At 48.6% G+C, this 23,402-nt stretch overlaps 1 protein-coding gene across 1 annotated transcript in view; it reads left to right on the top strand.

Moving 5' to 3' along the window:
• LOC140420523 (uncharacterized) overlaps nt 1–23,402 on the top strand; it is a 106,311-nt gene that overhangs the window by 62,896 nt on the left and 20,013 nt on the right. Inside the window, exons 4-5 of the mRNA XM_072504525.1 lie at nt 403–415; nt 15,033–15,648. Of these exons, the coding sequence (XP_072360626.1) occupies nt 403–415; nt 15,033–15,648 (629 nt within the window). The remainder of the gene's footprint in view (nt 1–402; nt 416–15,032; nt 15,649–23,402) is intronic.

Below are 23,402 nucleotides of genomic sequence, written 5' to 3'. Positions count from 1 at the left end.
CTATCCCCAGACTCGGCTTTACCCGAGTGTTCAAGACCTTGGACCTAGCCTTTGCAAAGCCTCGCCAGAATTCTTTAAGTGCCGGGCATGCCCAAAACATCTGGACATGGTTTACTGGGCTCCCTGAACACCTCACACACCTGTCCTCCACCCCAAAGAACTTGCTCATTCTTGCCGCTGTCATGTGTGCCCGGTGGACCACCTTAAACTGAATCAAGCTAAGCCTGGCACAAGATGAGGAATTGACCCTGCCCAGGGAGTCCGCTCACAGGCCCTCATCCAGCTCCTCACCCAGCTCTTCCTCCCACTTGCCTTTCAGCTCCTCCACCGAGGCCTCCTCCGCCTCCTGCAGCTCCTGATATATATCTTGATATCTTTCCGGCTCCTACCCACATGCCCGAGACCACCCTGTCCAGTATCCTGTGGGAAGGTAGCAGCGGAAATTCCCCCACCTGCTTCTTCAAGAAAGCGCGGACTTGCAGGTACCTAAAGGTATTCCCTGGGGGCAACCTGAATTTCTCCTCCAACGCCTTCAGGCTAGCGAAAGTCCCCCATCCTTTTGATACCCTCTCTGTGCCAGCTTAGAAACCCTCCATCCATTCTACCAGGGATGAACCTGTGGTTGTTTCGTATCGGGGTCCAGACCTCCCCCCGTGCCTTCTCCACTGACCCCCAGATTCTCAGTGACGCCATCACCACTGGGTTTGTGGTGTACCGTGCCGGCGAGAGCGGCAGTGGTGCCGTTATCAGTTCCTGTTCGCCCGCTTGAAGAAGGACTTGGGGATAAGGATGGGAAGGCACTGGCAGACGAACAAGAACCTGGGGAGGACCGTCATCTTCACGGACTGCACCCTGCCCGCCAGGGAAAGCGGTAGCATTTCCCACCTCCTAAAGCCCCCCTCCATCATATCCACAAGCCGCGTTAGGTTGAGCTTGTGCAGGGCATCCCAACTCTTAGCCACCCGTATGCCCAAATAGCAAAAGCTCCTCTCCACCATCTTAAGCGGTAGCTCTCCCAGTCTCTTTTCCTGGCCCCTCGCATGGATCACAAAAAGCTCGCTTTTCCCGACATTCAGCTTATACCCCGAGAAATCCCCGAAATCTTTTAGGATCTACATGACCTCCCCCATCCCCTCCACCAGATCTGAAATATATAGGAGGTCATCCGCGTACAGTGATCCCAGATGCTTCTCCCCTCCCCGAACCAGCCCTCCAGTTTCCAGACATACTCAGCACCATGGCTAACAGCTCGATTGCCAGGGTAAACAGCAGGGGGACAGGGGCATCCCTGCCTTGTTCCTCAATGCAGCCTAAAGTACTCTGACCGCAGTCAGTTCATCGACACACTCGCTACAGGGGCCTGGTGCAGTAATTTGACCCACCCTATGAATTCCTCGCCAAATCCAAATCTTCCTAACACTTTCCACAGATACTCCCACTCCACCCGATCGAAGGCTTTTTCCGCATCCATTGCAGCCACCACTTCTGCATCCCATCCTTCCGAGGGCATCATGATCACGTTCAACAGCCTCCGCACATTTGTGTTCAGCTGCCTGCCCTTGACAAACCCCGTCTGGTCCTCATTAATCACCCCCGGGACACAGTCCTCAATTCTAGTGGCCAGGATCTTGGCCAACAGTTTGGCGTCTACATTAAGGAGCGATATCAGCCTGGAGGAGCCACACTGCAACGGGTCCTTATCTCGTTTAAGGATGAGCGAAATCAAGGCCCGCGACATTGTCGGGGGAAGGTTCCCCTTTCCTTACCCTCACTGAAGGTTCTCAACAATAGCGGGCTCAACAGCTCTGAGAATTTTCTATAGAATTCTACGGGATATCCGTCTGGTCCGGGGATCTTGCCCGACTGCATACCGTCCAAACCTGTAACCAACTCCTTCAACTCAATCAGGGTCCCTAATCCTCCTACTAGCTCCTCCTCCACCTTCGGAAACTTCAGTTGGTCCAAGAATTGCTTCATCCCTTCCCTCCCCTCTGCGGGTTCTGACTCATCCAATTTACCATAGAAATCCTTGAAGACCTCATTGATCCTTTCCGAACTCAGGACTGTGTTTACCCCCCCCCCCCCCCAACTCCCCCAATCTCCCTGGCCGCCTCTCTCTTCCGTAGTTGGTGCGCCAGCATCCTACTTGCCTTCTCCCCATGCTCATACACTGCTCCTTGTAACTTCCTCAACTGAGCCTCAGCCTTTCCCGTGGTAAGCAGGTCAAACTCCATCTGCAGACTCCGGCGCTCTTTTAACAACCCCTCCTCAGGGGATTCCGCATACCTCCTGTCCACCCTGAGTATCTCCCCCACCAACCTCTCCCTCTCCATCCTATCCTCTTCTCTCTGTGGGCCCTGATCGAAATTAGCTCCCCCCTGATAACTGCCGTCAGCGCCTCCCAGACGACACTCACTGAAACCTCCCCAACTATGGTCACCACATAGTTTTGGATGCTCCTCCTAATCCGCCCACAGACCTCCTCATCCGCCAATAGTCCTACGCCCAGTCTCCACAGAGGGTGTTGGCCTCTCTCCATTCCCAGCCTCAACTCCACCCAGTGCGGAGCATGGTCCGAGTCCGCAATGGCTGAGTATTCCACCCCCTCCACTCTCGGGATTAGTGCCCTGCTTACCACGAAAAAAATCGATCCGTGAGTACACTTTGTGAACATGGGAGAAGAAACTCCTTCGCCCTTGGCCGAGCGAATCTCCACAGGTCCAGTCCCCCCATCTGGTCCATGAACCCCCTCAGGACCTTGGCCACTGACGGCCTCTTACCCGATGTAGACCTCGACCGGTCCAGTGCCGTGTTAAAGTTCCCCCCCCCCCCGCCCCCCCCCACATTACCAGACTGCATGACTCCAGGTCCGGAATTTTACTCAACATTCGCTTCATAAAATCCGCATCGTCCCAATTCGGGGCATACACGTTCACTAGCAACACCTGGGCCCCCTGTAGCCTGCCACTCACCATAATATGTCTACCCCCTTTATCCGCCACAATACCCCCCCCGCCTCAAATAACACCCGTTTGCTCACCAAGATTGCGACCCGCCCTGGTCTTTGCATCCAGCTCCGAGTGAAAGACTTGCCCCACCCATCCGTTCCTCAGCCTGGTTTGATCCGCGACATTCAGGTGCGTCTCCTGTAACATGGTTACGTCTGCCTTTAGCCCCTTTAAATGCGAAAACAACCGGGCCCTCATGGTTGGGGGGTTAATTACCCCCCCCCCCCCCCCCCCCCCCCCCCGTTCCCTGCCGACTAGCCATCTCCTTTTTTAGGCCAGCCATGTGCTCACGCCTCCAGCCCCCCAGCCGGAGGCTCCCCGCCCCGACTCTCCCGTTAAAATCGATTCTCCTTCAGTCAGCAAAGCAGAATCCCAGCCCCCCCCCCCCAGTCAAGCATTCGCTTAGCCCCTCAACCCCCCCATTGCACTCCCGTAAGTCAGCTGACACGTGCTGACCCGGCCGCTCCTGCCTCCACCCCCAATCCCACTGTTGGCTCCCCTTACGAGTCTCCAACACCCCCCCCCCCCCCCCCAACAAAGTGAGGTAAAGTGAGTCCCCCCCCCCCCCGTCCCACCCCGACATCCCGTGTCTACAGAGAAAGAAAAAACCCAAAGCACAATACTCTCAAACCCCCAGCTTCGGGTACTACGCCCACCATTTTGCAGATAAACCGCTCTCCCTGTCTGGGCCGATCCCACCACCTGTGACACAGCTCTTCCCAACTGCGACCCCACCCAAAGCCTCGAGGGCCCAGGGCAAAGGGGGCAACAAAAACACAAGAGAACACAGGGAAAGCCCCAACATAACACCGCCCCCCCCCCCACCCCACCCCCCCAGCACCTCACCAGCTACCCCCACAACATATTGTAGTCCATTAGTTCGAGTCCAGCTTCTCATTCTTAATAACATCCACGCCTCGTCCGGCGTGTCGAAATAGTGTTGCCAGTCTTGATATGAAACCCACAGCCTCGCCGGTTGTAACAGCCCGAACTTCACCCCTTTGCTGTGGAGGACCACCTTGGCCTGGTTGAATGTGTAGTTGAGGTTACAATCAGATCAGCCGGGAACTTATTGAATGGTGGAGCAGGCTTGAGGGGCCGAGTGGCCTATTCCTCCTCCTAATTCGTATGTTATTACATCCTTTATAATAGATTGTAGCATTTTCCCTCCAACTGATGTCAGGCTAATGGGTCTGTGGTTCCCCGTTTTCTCTCTCCCTCCTTAAATATTGGGGTTACATTGACCACCTTCCAATCTGCAGGAACCATTCCAGAATCGAAAGAATTGTGAAAGATGATCACCAATGTATCCACTATCTCTACAGCCTCCTCTTTCAACACTCTGGGATGTGGAGCATCAGCTTTTGGGGATTTATTAACTTTCAATCCCATTAATTTCTCCAGTACTACATTTTCACTAATACTAATCTCTTGCAGTTCCTCGTGCTCACTAGTGCCTTGGTTCTCTTGTGTCTTTGGGCCGATTTCATGTCCTCCATGAAGACAGCCACACATTGTTTAGTTTCGCCATTTCCTTATTCCCCATTATAAACTCTCCTGTCTCTGTCTGGAATGGACCCACATTGGTCTTTGCTAATCTTTTCCTGTTCACATTCCTACAGCAGCTTTTCCAGTTGGCTTTTTATGTTTCTCACCAGTTTGCTCGCATATTCTATTTTCTCTTTATCAGTTTCTTGGTCCTTTGCTGAATTCTAAACCAAGTTCCCAATCCTCAGGCTCACTAATATTTTAGCCACTTTGAGTCTCCTCCATTGATCTAATAGAATCTAACTTTTCTTGTCAGCCACGATAGCTTCATTTTGCTGTTTAATTTTTGCTTCTTAAAGGAATCTATATTTTATGTCAATAAAATGCGAGTGGTTGCCTGTCTATTGTCTATCGTCATACAAAAACAACAAAGAACAAAGGACAGTACAGCACAGGAACAGGCCCTTCGGCCCACCAAGCCTGCTCGGATCATGATGTCTGTCTAAACTAAAACCTTCTGTGCTTCCAGGGTCCCTATTCCTCTATTCCCATCCTATTCATGTATTCGTCAAAATGCCTTTTAAACGTCGCTATCGTACCTGCTTCCACCACCTCCTCCGGCAGCGAGTTCCAGGCACTCACCACCCTCTGTGTAAAGAAATGTCCTCGCACATCTCCTCTAAACTTTGCCCCTCGCACCTTACACCCATGTCACCTGGCTTTTCCAACCTGGGAAATAGCTTCTGACTATCCACTCTTTTATCAGGTCGTCCCTCAACTCTGTCGCTCTAGTGAAAAGAATCCGAGTTTAACCAACCTCTCCTCATAGCTAATACCCTCCAGGCAAGGCAACATCCTGGTAAACCTCCTCTGTACTCTCTCCAAAGCCTCCACATCCTTTAGGTAATGTGGTGACCAGAATTGTGGGCAATATTCCACGTGTGGCCTAAGGTTCTGTACAGCTGCAGCATGACTTGACAATTTTTATACTCAATGTCCCGACCAATGAAGACAAGCATGCCGCCTGCCTTCTTAGCTCCTTATCCACCTGCGTTGCCACTTTCAGTGATATGTTTATTGTAATTTCCCAATCTACCAGACAACTTGACGCTCATACCATGACAGTGTCCTTCTGCGAGAAACACCCAGATAAATTAGGCAAAAGAACCCTGTAATCACCATAGCCCATCTTCATGGCAACATGGCTGCTTTGGGAACTAAATATCTTCCAACGTGCAAACACCTTTTCATTCTGTGCTCCTCGTCAAACTTGGAACCAGGTAATCGCAACTAGCCTCAAAAATGGTCAGCCCACCGGAGGCAGAGGTGTTAGACCGGCCAGTCCAGCAGAAAGAAACCCTCCAATCATCACCATTCACCAGATGTCAGAATGAACAAAATGCAGTCCTGGATGTCAGTGAGAGCAGAAACAATAACAACGGAGCCAACATCTGTAATTTATTGTGAACTTGTTGGAGTCACAACAGGTGTGATGAATCACAAAACCCCCTCCCGACATTGAGAGCAGATGAATGGTCTCGCCCCAGAATTAACTCGCTAGTGTCTCCGTAGTTGGGACGGATCATTGAATGTCTCCCCTGCTCAGAGCAGGTGAATGGCCTCTTCCAGGTGTGAACTCGCTAGTGTCCTTCAGGGTGTATGGATATCTGAATCCCTTCTCTCAACTCAGAGCAGGTTAACGCCTTCTCTTCTGTGTGAACTCGCTGGTGTTTCCGCAGGTTGGACAACCAAGTGAATCCCTTATCACACTGAGAACAGGTGAACGGCCTCTCCCCAGTGTGAACTCGCTGGTGTTTCCACAGGCACGATGGGTTAGTGAATCCCTTCTCACACAGAGCAGGTGAATGGCCTCTCCCCAGTGTGAACTCGCTGATGTCTCCGCAGGTGGGATAACTGAGTGAATCCCTTCTCACACTGAGAGCAGGTGAACGGCCTCTCCCCAGTGTGAACTCGCTGATGTCTCCGCAGGTGGGATAACACAGTGAATCCCTTCTCACACTGAGAGCAGGTGAACGGCCTCTCCCCAGCGTGATGTCGCTGATGTATCCGCAGGTTGGATAACTGAGCGAATCTCTTCTCACAACGAGAGCAGGGGAACGGCCTCTCCCCAGTGTGAACTCGCTGATGTATCCGCAGGTTGGATAACCGAATGAATCCCTTTTCACACTGAGTGCAGGTGAACGGCCTCTCCCCAGTGTGAACTCGCTTATGTTCCAGCAGTCCCGATGAAGTAGTGAATCCCTTCTCACACTGAAAGCAGGTGAACGGCCTCTCCCCAGTGTGAACTCGCTGATGTATCTGCAGGTCGGATGATTGAGTGAATCCCTTCTCACACTGAGAACAGGTGAACGGCCTCTCCCCAGTGTGAACTCGCTGATGTCTCCGCAGGTGGTATAACTGAGTGAATCCCTTCTCACACTGAGAGCAGGTGAACGGCCTCTCCCCAGTGTGACGTCGCTGATGTTTCCGCAGGTCGGATAACTGAGTGAATCCCTTTTCACACTGAGAGCAAGTGAACGGCCTCTCCCCAGTGTGAACTCGCTGGTGTCTCCGCAGGTGGGATAACTGAGCGTATCCCTTCTCACACACAGAGCAGGTGAACGGCCTCTCCCCAGTGTGAATGCGCCGATGAGCGTCCAGCACAGATGGAAACCTGAATCCCTTCCCACAGTCCCCACATTTGCACCGTTTCTCCAGGGTGGGGGTCTCCTCATGTCTCTCCAGGTTTGCCGATCAGTTGAAGCCTCGTCCACACACAGAACACGTGTACAGTCTCTCCCCACTGTGAATGGTGTGTTGTTTTTCCAGGCTGTGTAACTGGGTAAAGCTCTTTCCACAGTCAATGCTCTGGAACACTCTCACTCGGGTGTGTGTGTCTCGGTGATTTTCCAATCTCACTAATGTTTTGAAGCCGTCAGAAAAGACAAACATTTCTCCTTCTCGATTCAAAGTCCGGTGATATTCAGTTCCAAGGAATTGAGAGACACAAGTCAGATTGAGACATGACGATTGCGATTTCTGTCTGTAATTCCTCCTCTTCTAATATCCTGTAAAAACAATTTACAAAAGTTACTTTTCCGCTCCGCATTTTGGAGAAGGTATCCTGAGGGTAACGACAGTCTGGCCGTGGGGTCAATCCTCCGGGTCCTCAGTCTTATTGGGAAATGTCCCCTTGGGTCTATTGTGGTCGTGATTCTTTTGTATTTTTGTTCTTTAGGGAGGGTTTATGTGTTGTTGACTTTATCCTACTCTGGTACAGACGGGGCTTTTATCTGTGAATGGAGCAGTTTGGGGAAACTTTGGTGCCTCTGGTGTAAAGTGAGTTGGAGGAGGGGGTAATGGTGCACGCCCGATTGTGGTGTGAAAATCTGTTCCTGTCTCTCTGTCGCCTAACTAATGGCGGCAGTTAATCTGCAAATTTTCTCAGGGAATGTACGGGGCATCCATCACCCTATCAGAAGGAAAAAGATCCTCTCCTTTCTTAAGGAGAAAGTCGACATAGCTTTATTACAGGAAACTCATCTGGATGATGAGAAACACTTTAAATTGAGGCGGGATTGGGTGGGGCAGTTTTTTTCACCTCTTTCATCCAGTAACAGACTTGTGGCAATGCTTATTATACTATCCAAGCAGTCAGGGTAACTCTGCCGATTACAATGTGCATGTCAATTTCCTTTGTGCCAGTCCCCCCATCTCCCGTCCCTCCCCTTCGCTCCCTTCACTCGTTGTTTCTGGGTTCTTTCCTGGGCCCTTCACTGTACAATGGGAGTTATCTGTTATTTACAAGTAGACGGTGCCCTCCCTTCCCCCCCATTGATGGGCCTCCCCCCTTCCACTCTGCGCACTCCCTGACCTGTTTTAAACCTTCCCTTGGAGGTTCCTCTTCTTGTGTTTTTGTTCGAGGCTCTCTGGTCTCTGTGTCAGTTGGTTTCTGGTTCTCCCTCCTTGTCCCAGTAGCCCCCCCCCCTCCCCTTTTCCTGCCTGCTCCCTGTGATCCCGTTGGCTCCCATACGTCCATCTCCGTCCCCAGTGTTCCATTGGCTGCTGGCTTCAAATAGGTCCTGGAACAAGTTGGTGAATGGCCTCCACACTTTGTGGGAACCATCCGCTGACCCTCGGACGGTGAACTTGATTTTCTCCAGGTGGAGAAATTCCGATAGGTCTGCCAGCCAGTCTGCAGCTGTGGGTGGTGCTGCTGATCGCCAGCCGAGCAGGATTCTCCATTGGCCGATTAGAGAAGCAAAGGCAAGGGCGTCCACCCTCTTCCCCATGAATAGTTCTGGCTGGTCCGATACCCCGAAGACTGCCATTTGTGGGCACGGCTCCACCCTCATAACCATGGACATTGCCTCTAAATAGGCTGTCCAGAATCTCTAAATAGGCTGTCCAGAATTCGACAAGTCTGGGACATACCCAGAACATGTGGGCATGGTTTGCCGGGCCCCGCTGGCACCATTCACATTTGTCCTCCATCTCCGGGAAGAACCTGCTCATTCGGGTTCTTGTCAGGTGTGCTCTGTGCACAACATTCAGCTGCATGAAGCTTAGCCTTGCGTAGGAGAAGGTGGAGTTGGTCCCGTTCAGTGCTTCGCTCCAGAGTCCCCACCCTATTTCCGTCCCTCGCTCTTCCTCACATTTTTCCTGGGTTTTGTCAAGTAAGGAGCTTATCCTTATTAAGAGTTGTCCGTACAGGTCCCCACAATTTCCTTCCCCAGACTGTCTGCATCCAGTAACTCCTCTTGCATTGTACTTCTCAGGGTTCCTGGGTATGCTGGTGTCTCCTTGCAGAGAAAGTTTTTGACCTGGAGCTCATCCCTGTTTGGTAGGTCCAGTCTCTCCGTCAGCTCCTCTAAGGTCGCTAGTCTATTTCCCGTGTAAAAGTCCCTAACCATCAGTGTTCCCCCGCCCTGTCTCCACCTCTTGAAGGTGGCGTCGAGAATGGCTGGTGCAAACCTATGGTTGCCGCAGATGGGGGCCATGAAGGACACATCGGTCAGACTGAAATGCTGCCACATCTGGTTCCAGGTTCTCAGGGTAGCTACCATCACTGGACTGGTGCTGCCGGGGATGGGAGTGGGGCCCGGAGGGTCATTCCTGTACATGAGGACTTGTCCATCATCACCCATTCCATGTCTGGTTCCTTTACCCATCTCCTCACTCTTTCGGCCGTGGCTGCCCAGTGATAGTATTGCAAGTTCGGGAGGGCCAGGCCTCCCATGTTTCTTCTCCATTGTAGTACTGTTTTAGGGATTTTTGAATTCTTGCCCCTCCGCACAAACGATGTTAGGTTAGGTGGGTTGACCATGATCAATGCACCGGATTATGGGAATAGGATGGAGAGTCTGCCTCTGTGAGTGCTTTTTCTGAGGGTCAGTGCAGACTTGAAGAAGCGAATGGCCTCCTTCTGCACTATAGAGATTCAATGTCATCGATGTTATTTGAATTCGACTATGTTGTTAGTCTGTTTTGTAATTTTTGGGGGGTATGCGCCCTGCATTGTTATTCTTCTGTTTTCATATAATCTTACCCTCTTTCCCCGCTCACTATGTTAATCTGTTAACTGATCTGGCATTTCATCTAGAGGCTCTTGTCGCTCAAATATCCTGCTCTGAATTAATTCTGCAATGTGTTGCTTGTATTTATGCGGCAGTATCAGTTGTTCTACACTGTACCCATTTTCCATCAATATTTCTGTTATTTTGTTGCATTCATTATTTTAAAAATGGTTCAAAAAAACATAACAAAAGAAATATTAAAAATCTGTCCAACTCATCCTTGAATATATTCAGTGACCCACAGACTCCACTGATCCATGTGGAAGAGAATTCCATAGATTAATAGCCTTTTGAGGGAAGAGATGACTGGAAATATATAAATAGCGACAGTACAATATTACACAACCAGAAATAATAGTAAATGTACTTTATTAAACATAAATAATATATCTAATTTTAAAATACTAGACATATCTCTAGCCGATATTAATTTACTGTCCCATTAAATGTCAGCCATCTCCTGGAGAAACCAGCCCTTTAATTGTGATAAAAGGAAATTACAAATTACTGCGGGTGCTGGAATCTGAAACGTAAGAGAAAATGCTGGAAAATCTCAGCAGGTCTGGCAGCATCTGTAGGGCGAGGAAAGAGCTGACGTTTCGAGTCCGGTGACTCTTTGTCAAAGAGTCATCGGACTCGAAACAACAGCTTTTTTCTCTCCCTACAGATGCTGCCAGACCTGCTGAGATTTTCCAGCATTTTCTCTTCCTTTAATTGTGAACATCAGGAAAGAGACCATCCTTTTATTTATTAATTTTTTTTAATGCATTTTATTCAAACTTGTGTCAAAGTAGGTTACAGCAAATAAACACCCCGGGAAACATTCTTCCCAACAATCAACTATATGGTTTGTACAGATTTTTCTCCTTTTTCACCCCCCCCCCCCCCCCCCCCCCCCCCCGGTCGAACAGCTCCTCAAACATGGTCACAAACATCCCCCACCTTTTCACAAACTCCCCTGCTGCAACCTTAACTCGGACTTTCTCTTCTCTAACCGCAGGAAGTCGTGCAGGTCACCCAACCGCGCCGCTACCCCCGGTGGCGAGAGACGATCCTTTTAGCCAGACAAATAAATGTGTCAAGCTGAGGAAGCAAAGGATGTCAATGTCTTTCAGAGAGAGACCTGGGCTAAGCTTTCCAGAGTCTGCACCCTCCCTGGATTCACTTCCTTTCCCTTCAGTTGCTGCAAGTGACCAATTGAAGGTCAGAATGAGAAATGGAAAGGGGGAGAAAGGAAAGTGTTTTACTCACAGATGTTGGAGACAGGTGTTTTTTTCCTTCACTTCCGCTGTGACATCACAATAGGGCACCGCCTGAATCAGCCAATAGGAATTACTCTATTCCGCGCAGTCGTCACCGGGTTCCAGTGCGCAGGCCCGGCGCTCCCCGCCCCCACCAGTTGTATCGCCCGCCCCTTGAACAAGGGAGAAAAGAACCCGTCATCAGAACCGCCTCGAGACAAGGTTTCCAGGCAACCGGCTGACGGCCAAAGCGAGAAGCCAATCGGTGATCTGCCCACGACTGCGCATGTCCAAGGGAAAGGGGAGGCTGCGCATGTGCAAAGGGTAGCCCGCCTCCTGACCTTGTACCTGAGGTATTGACCAATGGCAAGAGTTGGAGGACCAGAGCTGGTCCTCCAGCTAATCAGCTCGGGCTTTGTGTGACTGCTCGATTGAACTTCACAAGGGCGCAAACTTCCTCCCGTCTCTAACATCTGTGAGTAAAACACTTTCTTTTCTCCCCCTTTTCATTTCTTTTCTCATTCGGACCTTCAATTGGTCACTTGCAGCAACTGAAGGGAAAGGAAGTGAATCCAGGGAGGGTGCAGACTCTGGAAAGCTTGGCCCAGGTCTCTCTCTCTCTTAAAGACATTGGCATCCTTTGCTCCCTCAGCTTGACATATTTATTTGTCGAGGTCTTCTCAGGAGCCCAAATACGACATTCACGAACCCTGCCGCTGCCCAGCTTGTAATATAATTAGGAGCCAATTTAGCTCAGCTGGTTAGTGATGCAGAGCGAGGTCAGACTGGTCCTCCCTCATGATTGTCAGAAGGAGGGCAGCACGGTAGTGCAGTGGTTAGCACTGCTGCCTCACGGCGCCGAGGTCCCAGGTTTCATCGTGGCTCTGGGTGACTGTCCGTGTGGAGTTTGCACATTCTCCCCGTGTTTGTGTGGGTTTCACCCCCACAACTCAAAGATGTGCCGGGGAGGTGGATTGGCCACGCTAAATTGTCCCTAAATTAGAAAAAATGAATTGGGTACTCTAAATTTAAAAAAGAAATTGATTGTCGGAAGGATGCCCTCCAGCTTTCTCACCAAAACTTTAGACAGCAGTTTCAAGTCAATATTGAAAAGAGAGATTGGCTGAGAAGAGACACACTCCCTAGATCCTTGTCCACTTTAGAATCAAACAGACATAAGCCTCACAAAGAGTCAATGGCAGCATACTTGAGTCAAAGTGATAATACATACCCAGAAATAGTTCCAACAGTAAACCTCAAATCCCCTATAAAACCCACACCCACAGCCATGTGGTTCCAGCACTTTACCTGGCTGCAGCTCCTTCATGGTCTTTGACATCACTTCCCTGGAAAGAGTAGCATTAAGAGCCTCACACTGGCTTTCTGAGGCCTCTGGAAGATTCAAGGAAAATAAATAATGCTCCGCACCGCCAACACATCACCAGACTGCTCAGACTTGTATAATCCTGCATAGAATTCCCGAGATTCCTGTTTATTTCCTCCGTCTTCATGACCTTTTTCCCTCCGCCAAGCCGCACAGAGAAAATTGCTCCAAAGTCGGCCTTTGTATTTGCTGAGGTTACTCCCAAACTCGTACAACTTCTGCCTCACAAACTTTCAACTTTTCTCAACCTGCTGAGTAAATTGGGAGACTTGCTGTGTTAACCTCCTTCAGCAATAGCTTACTTGGGCCTCCTGATAATTCTCCTCGGCCTTCGCCAAACACACCTCCAGACGCTGCTGGTTCTCCAGCACCTGCACCTTTTATTAGCAGTGTAAGAAATAATCATTCCCCCCCCCCCCCCCCCCCCCCACCGGCATGAACTTCACACGTCTGGAGGGGGAAATACCAGGGGCCGAGTTAACGGAAGAACTCAAACTCTTCCTTAAAATGTGTAGTAAATGAGGTCCTCTTATCAGGAAGGCATCAAACCTCCACTTTCTCGACCTGGGGGTGAGCCCTCGAGCAGAAGCTCCAGAAAAATGGGGGGTTGGTCCAAAATTATAATGTTTCCTGTGTTGCAGGAGGACACCAGGTGTAGGATCGTCTTCGGCACAAAAAAGTCGTTGATTCTAGTATGACATTGATGTGGGGCTGGAAAGAACGTAAAATCTCCGCCCCTCGGGTGCAAAGTTCTCCAAACATCCACATAACCCACCTCCTCAAAGACGAGGCTACGCGCTAACTTGAAGCGTGGGGGGTTCTTGGTAACGGGGAGCTTATCTACCAGAGGATTTAAGTGGCAGTTGAAGTCGCCAACCACAAAAATGTTAGTTGAAGCTAACTCTGCGAAGTCCACAAAAACCTTTGTAATTAACTCCGGGAGTAATTCGGGGATCCATAAACATTCATTATTGAAACAACATCTCTATGTACCGAACCTCTAATGATCACATATGTATCTGCTTTGTCCTTGGTGCAGGTTTCAAATTTAAAAGGGATATTTTTATTAATAAAGATTGCCACACCCCTGCTACTTGATGAAAAAGAGGCAAAAAAACCTGCCTCACCCAATCCCGCCTCAGTTTAAAGTGTTCCTCATCACAGAATCCCTACAGTGCAGAAGGAGGCCATTCGGCCCATCAAGTCTGCACCTGCCTTTGAAAGAGCACTTCCTTAAGCCCATGCGTCCAGCCTATCCCATTCACCCAGTAACCCTACCAAAGCTTTTTGAACACTAAGGGGCAATTTAGCATGGCCAATCTACCTAATCTGCACATTTTTGGACTATAGGAGGAAACCGGAGATCCCGGAGGAAACCCACACAGACACTGGGAGAATGTGCAAACTCCACACAGCCAGTCACCCGAGGCCAGAATTGAACCTGGGACCCTTGAGATGTGAAGCAGCAGTGCTAACAACCATGCCACTGTGTCGCCCCAAATGAGTTTAATCTAGATGAGTTTCCTGGAATAAAGCTATGTCGACTTTCTCCTTAAGAAAGGAGACAATCATTTTCCTTCTGATAGGGTGATGGATGCCCCATTCATTCCCTGCGAAAATATGGATTGGATTGGATCCGCTGGTGACTCAGCAGGCTGGATAATTGAGTGAAACCCTTCTCACACTGAGAGCAGGTGAGTGGCTTCTTCCCAGTGTGAATGCGTCAATGAGCTTCCAGCAAACATGGGGCACTGTATCCCTTCCCACAATCCGAACATTTCCACGGTTTCTCCATGTTTTGGGTCTGTGGGGGTCAGAGATGTACAGCTTTTGGGGAATGGAAGAGGAAAGAATGTTCCATAGAAACTAGAATTGTCTTCTTAATTTCTGTCCTGTGCTGACATTGATGTATTTTGTAAATTGTTTCTGCAGGATATTAGAAGAGGACGAATTACAGACAGAAATCTCAAACATCACGTCTCAATCTGGCAGAGTCACTCGATTCCTTTGGACCTGAATATCATCAGTCTTTGAATCTAGAAGGAGAAATGTTTGCCTCATGTGTTGACTTCAAAAGATTTTAACCATCAGTGTGACTGGAAAAGCACCGGGACACGCACACACCCGAGTGAGAGTGTTCCAGAGCACTGACTGTGGAAAGAGCTTTAACCAGTTACATCGCACCATTGATAGTGGGGAGAGACTACACGTGTTTGTGTGTGATCAAGGCTTCAATTATCCAATCTGTGGAGACACAAGGAGATCCAAAACATGGAGAAACCATGGAAATGTTCGGATTGTGGGAAGAGATACAGAGCCCCATGTTTGCTGGAAGCTCATCGACGCATTCACACTGGGGAGAAGCCATTCACCTGCTCCCAGTGTGAGACGGGATTCACTCAGTTATCCAACCTTCACAGACACCAGCAAATTCACACTGGGGAGAGGCCATTCACTTGCTCTCAGTGTGGGAAGGGATTTACTCAATTATCCAGCCTGCAGAGACACCAGCGGGTTCATACTGGGGAGAGACCGTTTACCTGCTCTCAATGTCGGAAGGGATTCAAACATTTATCCAGCCTGCACAAACATCAGCGAATTCACACTGGGGAAAAGCCATTTAGTTGCTCTCAATGTGGGAACAGATTCAGTGCGTTATCCAGCCTGAAGTCACACGAGCGAGTTCACACTGGGGAGAGGCCGTTCACCTGCTCTCAGTGTGGGAAGGGATTCAGTCGTTCGTCCAACCTGTGGGCACACCAGCGAGTTCACACTGGGGAGAGGCCATTCACCTGTTCTCAGTGTGGGAAGGGATTCACTGAGTTATCCCACCTACAGACACACCAGCGAGTTCACACTGGGGAGAGGCCATTCACCTGTTCTCAGTGTGGGAAGGGATTCAGACATTCATCCACCCTGCAGAGACATCAGCAAGTTCACACTGGGGAGAAGCCATTCACCTGCTCTCAGTGTGAGAAGGGATTCACTCAATTATCCAGCCTGCAGAGACACCGGCGGATTCACACTGGGGAGAGGAAATTCACCTGTTTTCAGTGTGGGAATGAATTCACGCAATTATCCAGCCTGCAGAGACACCAGAGGATTCACAGTGGGGAGAGGCCGTTCACCTGCTCTCAATGTGGGAAGGGATTCAGACATTTATTCATCCTGCGGAAACATCAGCAAGTTCACACTGGGGAGAAGCCGTTCACCCGCTCTCAATGATTAGGGGCTGTTTAGAACAGGGCTAAATCGCTGGCTTTGAAAGCAGACCAAGGCAGTCAGCAGCACTGTTCAATTCCCGTACCAGCCTCCCCGAACAGGCGCCGGAATGTGGCGACTAGGGGCTTTTCACAGTAACTTCATTTGAAGCCTACTTGTGACAATAAGCGATTTTCATTTCATTTCATTTCATGTGAGAAGTGAATCTCTCGATTATCCATCAGAGATACCAGCTGATCTGATTGTAACCTCAACTTCACATAGGTCATAGAGTCATACAGCACAGTAAAGGACTTTCGGCCCATCGAGTCTGCGCCAGTCCAAAACAACCACTTAACTATTCTAATCCCATTTCCCAGCACTTGGCCTCTAGCCTGGGCATCGCAAGTGCCGATCTAAATGCTTCTTAAATGTTATGAGGGTTTCTGCTTCCACCAGCCTTTCAGGCAGCGAGTTCCAAACTCCCACCACCCTCTGGGTAAAAAAACTTTTCCTCACATTCCCTCTAAACCTCCTGCCTCTTACCTTAAATCTGTGCCCCCTGGTCACTGATCCCTCCACCAAAGGGAAAGGTTTTTTCCTGTCTACTCTATGTCCCTCATAATATTTTCATAGAATTTACAGTGCAGAAGGAGGCCATTCGGCCCATCGAGTCTGCACCGGCTCTTGGAAAGAGCACCCTACCCAAGGTCAACACCTCCACCCTATCCCCATAACCCAGTAACCCCACCGAACACGAAGGGCAATTTTGGACCCTAAGGGCAATTTATCATGGCCAATCCGCCTAACCTGCACATCTTTGGACTGTGGGAGGAAACCGGAGCACCCGGAGGAAACCCACGCACACACGGGGAGGATGTGCAGACTCCGCACAGACAGTGACCCAAGCCGGAATCGAACCTGGGACCCTGGAGCTGTGAAGCAATTGTGCTATCCACAATGCTACCGTGCTGCCCTGATCTCAATCATGTCCCACTCAGTTTCCGCTGCTCCAAGGAAAACAATCCAAGTCTATCCAATCTCTCTTCATGACTAAAACTCTCCAACCCAGGAAACATCCTGGTAAATCTCCTCTGCACCCTTTCCAGTGCTATCCCAACCCTCCTATAATGTGGATTCCAGAACTGCACACGATAATCTAGCTGTGGCCTAACCAATGTTTTATACTGTTCAAGCATAACCTCCATGTTCTTAAACTCTATGCCTCACCTAATAAAGACAAGTATGCCTTCTTTGCCACTGGATCCTCCTGCTCTGCCACCTTAAGGGATTGGTGTACATGCACACCAAGTCCCTCTGATCCTCGGTCCTTCCTAGGGTCTGTTTATCATGTATTCCCTTGCCTTGTTTGACCTGCCCAAGTGCATCACTTTACACTAATCCAGATTGAATTCCATTTACCATTGATCAGCCCATCTGACCAACCCGTCTATATCCCCCCTGTAATGAAAGGCTATCCTCCTCACTATTTACCACCCCACCAATTTTCATGTCATCTGCAAACTTACTGATCAACCCTCCTACATTCATGTCCAAGTCATTTATATAAACCACAAACAGCAAGGGCCCCAACACTGATCTCTGTGGGACCCTACCAGTCAGAGAAACACCCCTGAACTATCACCCTCTGCTTCCTGCCACTCAGCCAATTCTGGATCCAAATTTCCTTGGATCCCATGGGCTCTTACCTTCACTATCAGTCTCCCATGTGGGACCTTATCAAAAGCCTTGCTGAAGTCCAAATAGACTCCGTCAAATGCATTTCCCTCATCTACACAGCTGGTCACCTCTAGGTTCAGTGCCCAGAACTGCTCACAGTCTCCAAGTGGGGTCTAACTAGAGTTTTGTAAAGCTGCAGCATAACGTCTGCGTCCTTATACTCCAGTCCTCTAAATATAAAGGCCAGCATTTCATTAGTCTTCTCGATGACTTTCTGCACTTGTTTATGACATTTAAAAAGATCTATGCTCGATTATAAAATTCTCCTGTCTCTACCTATAAAAGACCCATGTTTATCTTCACCAAATGTTTCCTTTTTATGTACCGACAGAAGCTTTTACAGTCCATTTTTATGTTTTTTTTTCTGGTTTACATTAATATTCTATTCTCCCTTTCTTTATCAGTGTCTTCGCCCTCCTTTGCACAATTGTTAAATCCTCCCAATCCTCAGCTTTATTATTTCTGGTAACTTTACTGGCCTTTTCTTTCAATCTTATACTGTCTTTAACTTCCTCTGTTGGCGGGCATAATGGTGGCACAGTGGTTAGCACTGCTGCCTCACGGTGCCGAGGTCCCAGGTTTGATCCCGCCCCGGGTCACTGTCCATGTGGAGTTTGCATATTATCCCTGTGTTTGCGTGGGTTTCGCCCCCACAACCCAAAGATAAGCAGGGTAGGTGGATTGGCTACGATACATTGCCCCTTAATTGGAAAAAATGAATTGGGTTCTCTAAATTTTTTATGTTTTTTTAAACTTCCTCTGTTAGCCACGGTTGACTGACTTTTGGGGATTTTTGTACCTTGAAGGAATGTAAACTGTGTAATAATTCTATAAAGTCTCTCCATTTCCTGTGTACTGTCACACCTTTAATGTATTTTCCCCAATCCACCTCAGCCAATTTGTCCCTCACACCGTCATCATTTCCTTTGTTCAAATTTAACACCCTGGCTTCAGATTGAAATACCTCACGTTCAAACTTAATGTAAAATTCTGTCATAGTGTGGTCATTCAGCTCTGAAGGTTCTTTCACAGCAAGATTATTATGGGTGGCACGGTAGCACTATGGGTAGCACCGTTGCTTCACAGCGCCAGGGTCCCAGGTTCGATTCCCGGCTTGGGTCACTGTCTGTGTGGAGTCTGCACGTTCTCCCCGTGTCTGTGTGGGTTTACTCCAGATGCTCCGGTTTCCTCCCACAATTCCCGAAAGACGTGCTGTTAGGTAATTTGGACATTCTGAATTCTCCCTCTGTGTACCCGAACAGGCGACAGAATGTGGCGACTAGGGCTTTTCACAGTAACTTCATTGCAGTGTTAATGTAAGCCTACTTGTGACAATAAAGATTATTATTAATTAACCCTTTATTGCTACATAATACTGGATCTAAGACAGCTGGTTCTCTAGTTGGTTCCTCAATTCACTGTTCTAGAAAACCGTCCCTACACAGTCCGGAGACTTGTCCTCCACAGCATCAGTGCTCATTAGGTTCACACAGTCTATTTGCAGATTGAAGTCACCCATGATAACTGTTTTACCCATGCTACAAGCTTCTCTAATCTCCTGATTAATCCCATGCCCCACCACTACTGTTTGGTGGTCTATAAACAACTCTTACCAATGTTTGCTGCCTCATGCTGTTTCTTAGCTCCACCCAAATAGATTCCTGACTGAGATCCTCCCTTACTAATGTACTGATGCCGTCCTTTATTATCAGTGCGACATCACCCCCTCTTCCTTTTTGCCTGCATCATCAGCAAACTTAATGACAATACCGTTGGTCCCGTCATCCGAGTCATTGATATAAATTGTAAAAAATTGAGGCACCAGCACTGATCCCTGTGACACACCGCTCATTACATCTTGCCAACCAGAAAATGACTGATTTATGCCTACTCTCGGTTTTCTGGTAGCTCGCCAATCATTCACCGTGAAAGATTGTTCTGGGGTTAAAGGCTGCCAGACAGAGAAAAGAATGGAACCCTGGGGAATGAATCATCACTTTGGACTGATTCTGAAACGATTAAGTTTTGACTTCCGGGGTAGAGTAAAATATAATTGTGAAGTGCGGTTTTTGATTGTGTGAAGGGCAATGTTCTATTTTATACTTTAATGTGTAGGTTTCCTACAAAAGTAATGTTTAGTCAATGCTGTTTCTAATAATAATGAGTTAGATGATGGAATCGAATGCATGGCGGCTAATTTAAAAAAAATAAAGTTAAAGTACCCAATTCTCTTTTTCTTCCCACTTAAGGGGCAGTTTAGTGTGGCCAGTTCACCGACCCTGCACATCTTTGGGTTGTGGGGGTGAGACTCACGCAATTACGGGGATAATGTGCAAACTCCACAAGGACAGTGACCCGGCCTGGATCAAACCCGCGTCCTCAGAGCTGTGAGGGTGCAGTGCTAACCACTGCACCACCGTGACATCCTTGACAGCGAAATTTGGTTACGACACAAAGATAGGTCAGAAAGTATTTTGTGACGTGGACTTAAGGAGTCTGCAAAGGACAACAAATAGGTTAAGTGAATGGAGAAAAATGTTACGGATGGAGCATAATGTGGAAAAACATGAGCTTGTCCACTTTGGCAGGAAGGATTCAATAAAACAGCAGATATAAATGGAGAAAGATTTCAGAACTCTGAGGTACAGAGGGATCTGGGTGTCCTGATACAGGAATCTCAGTAAATTTGTTTGCAGGTACAGCCAGTGACTGGGAAGGTGAATGGAATATTGGTGTTTATTGCAAAGGGACTGGAATATAAAAGTCGGGATGTTTTACTGCAGTTGTACAGGGCCTTGGTGAGACCATATTTGGAGCACTGTGTACAGTTTGGGTCTCCTTATTTCAGAAATGAGATAGTTGCAGTAGAAGCAGTTCAGAGGAGGTTGACTCCCTGGATTCCTGGAATGAGGGGGTTATCCTCTGAGGAAAGGTTTGACAGGTTGGGCCTTGTTCCATTGCAGTTGAGAAGAATGAGAGAGGATCTTATTGAAACTCGAGGGCCTGAGTGGAATTGGCAGAGAGAATGCTGGGAGGATGTTTCCCCTTGTGGCAGAGACTAGAACTCGGGGACACTGTTTAAAAACCGGGGCTGTGATTCTGTTTTCTGCTGCAGTGCGCCCCGCTGGCTGTGGGATTCTCCGTCTCACCAGCCGGTCAATGGGGTTTCCCATTGTGGGCAGCCCCACGCCGCCAGGAAATCCCCAGCATGGGTGCACTGCTGGCAAGACGGAGAATCCAGCCCAAGGGGTTTCCCAGTTAAGATGCTGATGAGGATATTTGTTCTCCTGAGGACCCTGGGTCTGTGGATCTCTCTTCCCCAGAGAGTGGAGGGGCAGGGTCAGTGAATATGTTTTAAGGCTGAGTTTGATAAATTCTTGATTGACGAGGGAGTGAAAGGGTGGAGGAAGGAAAGTGGAGTTGGGACCACAATCAGATCAGCCCTGATCTTATTGAATGGTGGAGCAGGCTTGAGGGGCGGAATGGCCCACTTCTGCTCCTAATTTGTATTTATAGACCCTTAACACCCGCTTCCCCAAACTCTGAAATGATTCACAGTGATAACCCTCATTGGTGACAGTGGTTAGATGTTATTCAGAGCTGACACATGCTAATGTCTGAGCAGTAGTATCAAAGTGCAGCAGCATTCCCATTACACTCTGGGTGGAAGCACCATCTCCAGGTAAATGCTCCCTGCTCTGCCCCAGATGCCATGGTCTCAGCCAGTGGAATATGTAAAACCTCAACAAATCTCTGTGCTCGGGGAATCCCTTCTTGTACTTGATTACATCACAAAGTCTATGGAGACAGATTTAACCCAATCATTGCTGAGCTAACATTCGAATGGACCAATTACAAACCTGTCATTGATCCACCTGTACCCGCCCAAGCCACGTCAAACTCTCAAACAATTGTCTTCCCCACGCTCCGTCCCCAGCACAGGGAGTCAGCATTCCTATGCCAAGCAGTGAAAACATGGTGGCCTTGACACCCAGGTGTTGTCCAGGATTCCAGGCACTCTTGTTTTCTCTGTCCTCTGGGAGCTGTTTATCTCCCTATTCCCACACAGCAAGTCGTCTGTTCTCAGCTCTGCTCGATTTCTGCTGGAGTTTGGTCCCTTTTACACCTTTCGGATCAATAAAACATTTAGTCAGTGAAGACCCAAACCACAATTTCCCATCCTGTCACCTGTCAACCATCCTTATCCAGAGCGTAATCACAACAGGAATAAAAACAGGAGAAATGGAACAATCAAATTCAAAATAAATCCACAGCCAGTCATTGAATTTAATTTAATGTTCAGTAATTAGCAAGAAAACCTGAAGTTGGGGTTCCCCCAGGATTTTTACAGCCCACACCTCGAGCGGGAGGAAAACTCCGGCCCCTCACTCAATTTCACTTTGTGGGGCTGGGGGAGAGAATGGAGCAGTGGGACTGACTGGTTGGCTCTACAGAAATTTGGCATTGACTCGATGGGCCAAATGGCCTCCTTCTCTGTCCTTATGGCTCTTATCTAAAGAGAAAATTTCATCCTCTGTAGTCTCTCCAACTCACTGAAGTCCTTCATCCCTGGTGCCATTCTCGTCAATCTCCCCTGCAATCTCTCTGAGAACTTCACATCTTTCCTGCGATGTGGGGCCCATATATAGGGTTCCATTCTGGAGGGAGAGAATTGAAAAGCAGGGTTATGTTGTTGAGAACCAGGGTTAGATTACACTGGGAGCACTGACAACATTTATGATTTCCATTCAGAAAAAGGAAATAGAGGCACTGGATAAGGTGTAACAAAGATTCACAAGAATAATACCAGAACTGAGAACATTTCACCCTCAGGAAAAGCTGGGGCTTTTCCCTAGAATAGAGAAGACTGAAGGGTGACCTGATGGTAGTTTGAAGTTTGCAAAGCAACAGGGGAACATTGGACTTCGGAGCAGGAGTAGGCCATTCGGCCCCTCAAGCCTGCTGCACCATTCAATAAGATCGTGGCTGATCTGACTGTGGTCTTGGCTCCACCTTCCTGTCTGCTCCCACCCCCATAAACCTGGACTCACTTGTCTGTCAACAATCTGTGGAACTCAGCCCTGAGTAGATTCAGTGAGCCAATGATCCACTGCTGTCTAGGAAGAGAATTCCACTCTCATCACCCTCTTGAGGCACAAAATAAAAATCATCATCTCTGTCTTTAACGGGAAACCTCTTATTCTTAAAATCTGCCTCTGAGTTCCCTTGTCCCCCACAAGAGGAAACATCTTCTGGGTATCCACCTTGTCCAGTCCCCTCAGAATATTCCATGTTTCAATAAGATCACCTCCCATTCTTCCAAACTCCAGTGGGATTGGGCCCAACCTGTTCAACCTCTTCATCCAATCAGCCCCTCATCCCAGGAATGGGTCAAGTGAACCTTCTCTGAACTGATTCTAAAGCAATTATATCTTTATTCCCAAATACGGAGACTGAATCTGTACACAGTATTCCAGATGTGGTCTCACCAAGGCCCTGTACAGCTGCAGTGAAACTTCCCTCTTTTATAATCCTTTCCCTTTGCAATAAATGTCCATATTCCATTTCCCTTCCCAATCACCTGCTGTGCCTGCACAATAAGCTTTTGTGATTCCTGTACCAGGACACCCAGATCCCTCTGTGCCTCAGAGTTCTGCAATCTCGCGGCATTTGAATAATATACAGCTTTTCCATTCCTCCTGCCAAAACAAACAAGGTCACATTTACTCCCGTTATTCTCCATCTGCCAGATGTCTGCTCACTC

The sequence above is a fragment of the Scyliorhinus torazame genome, chromosome 5, assembly GCF_047496885.1.
Source record: "Scyliorhinus torazame isolate Kashiwa2021f chromosome 5, sScyTor2.1, whole genome shotgun sequence".
Lineage (NCBI taxonomy): Eukaryota > Metazoa > Chordata > Chondrichthyes > Carcharhiniformes > Scyliorhinidae > Scyliorhinus > Scyliorhinus torazame.
Note: the sequence above shows the minus strand (reverse complement) of the source record. Positions and strands in the feature narration are given on the sequence as shown.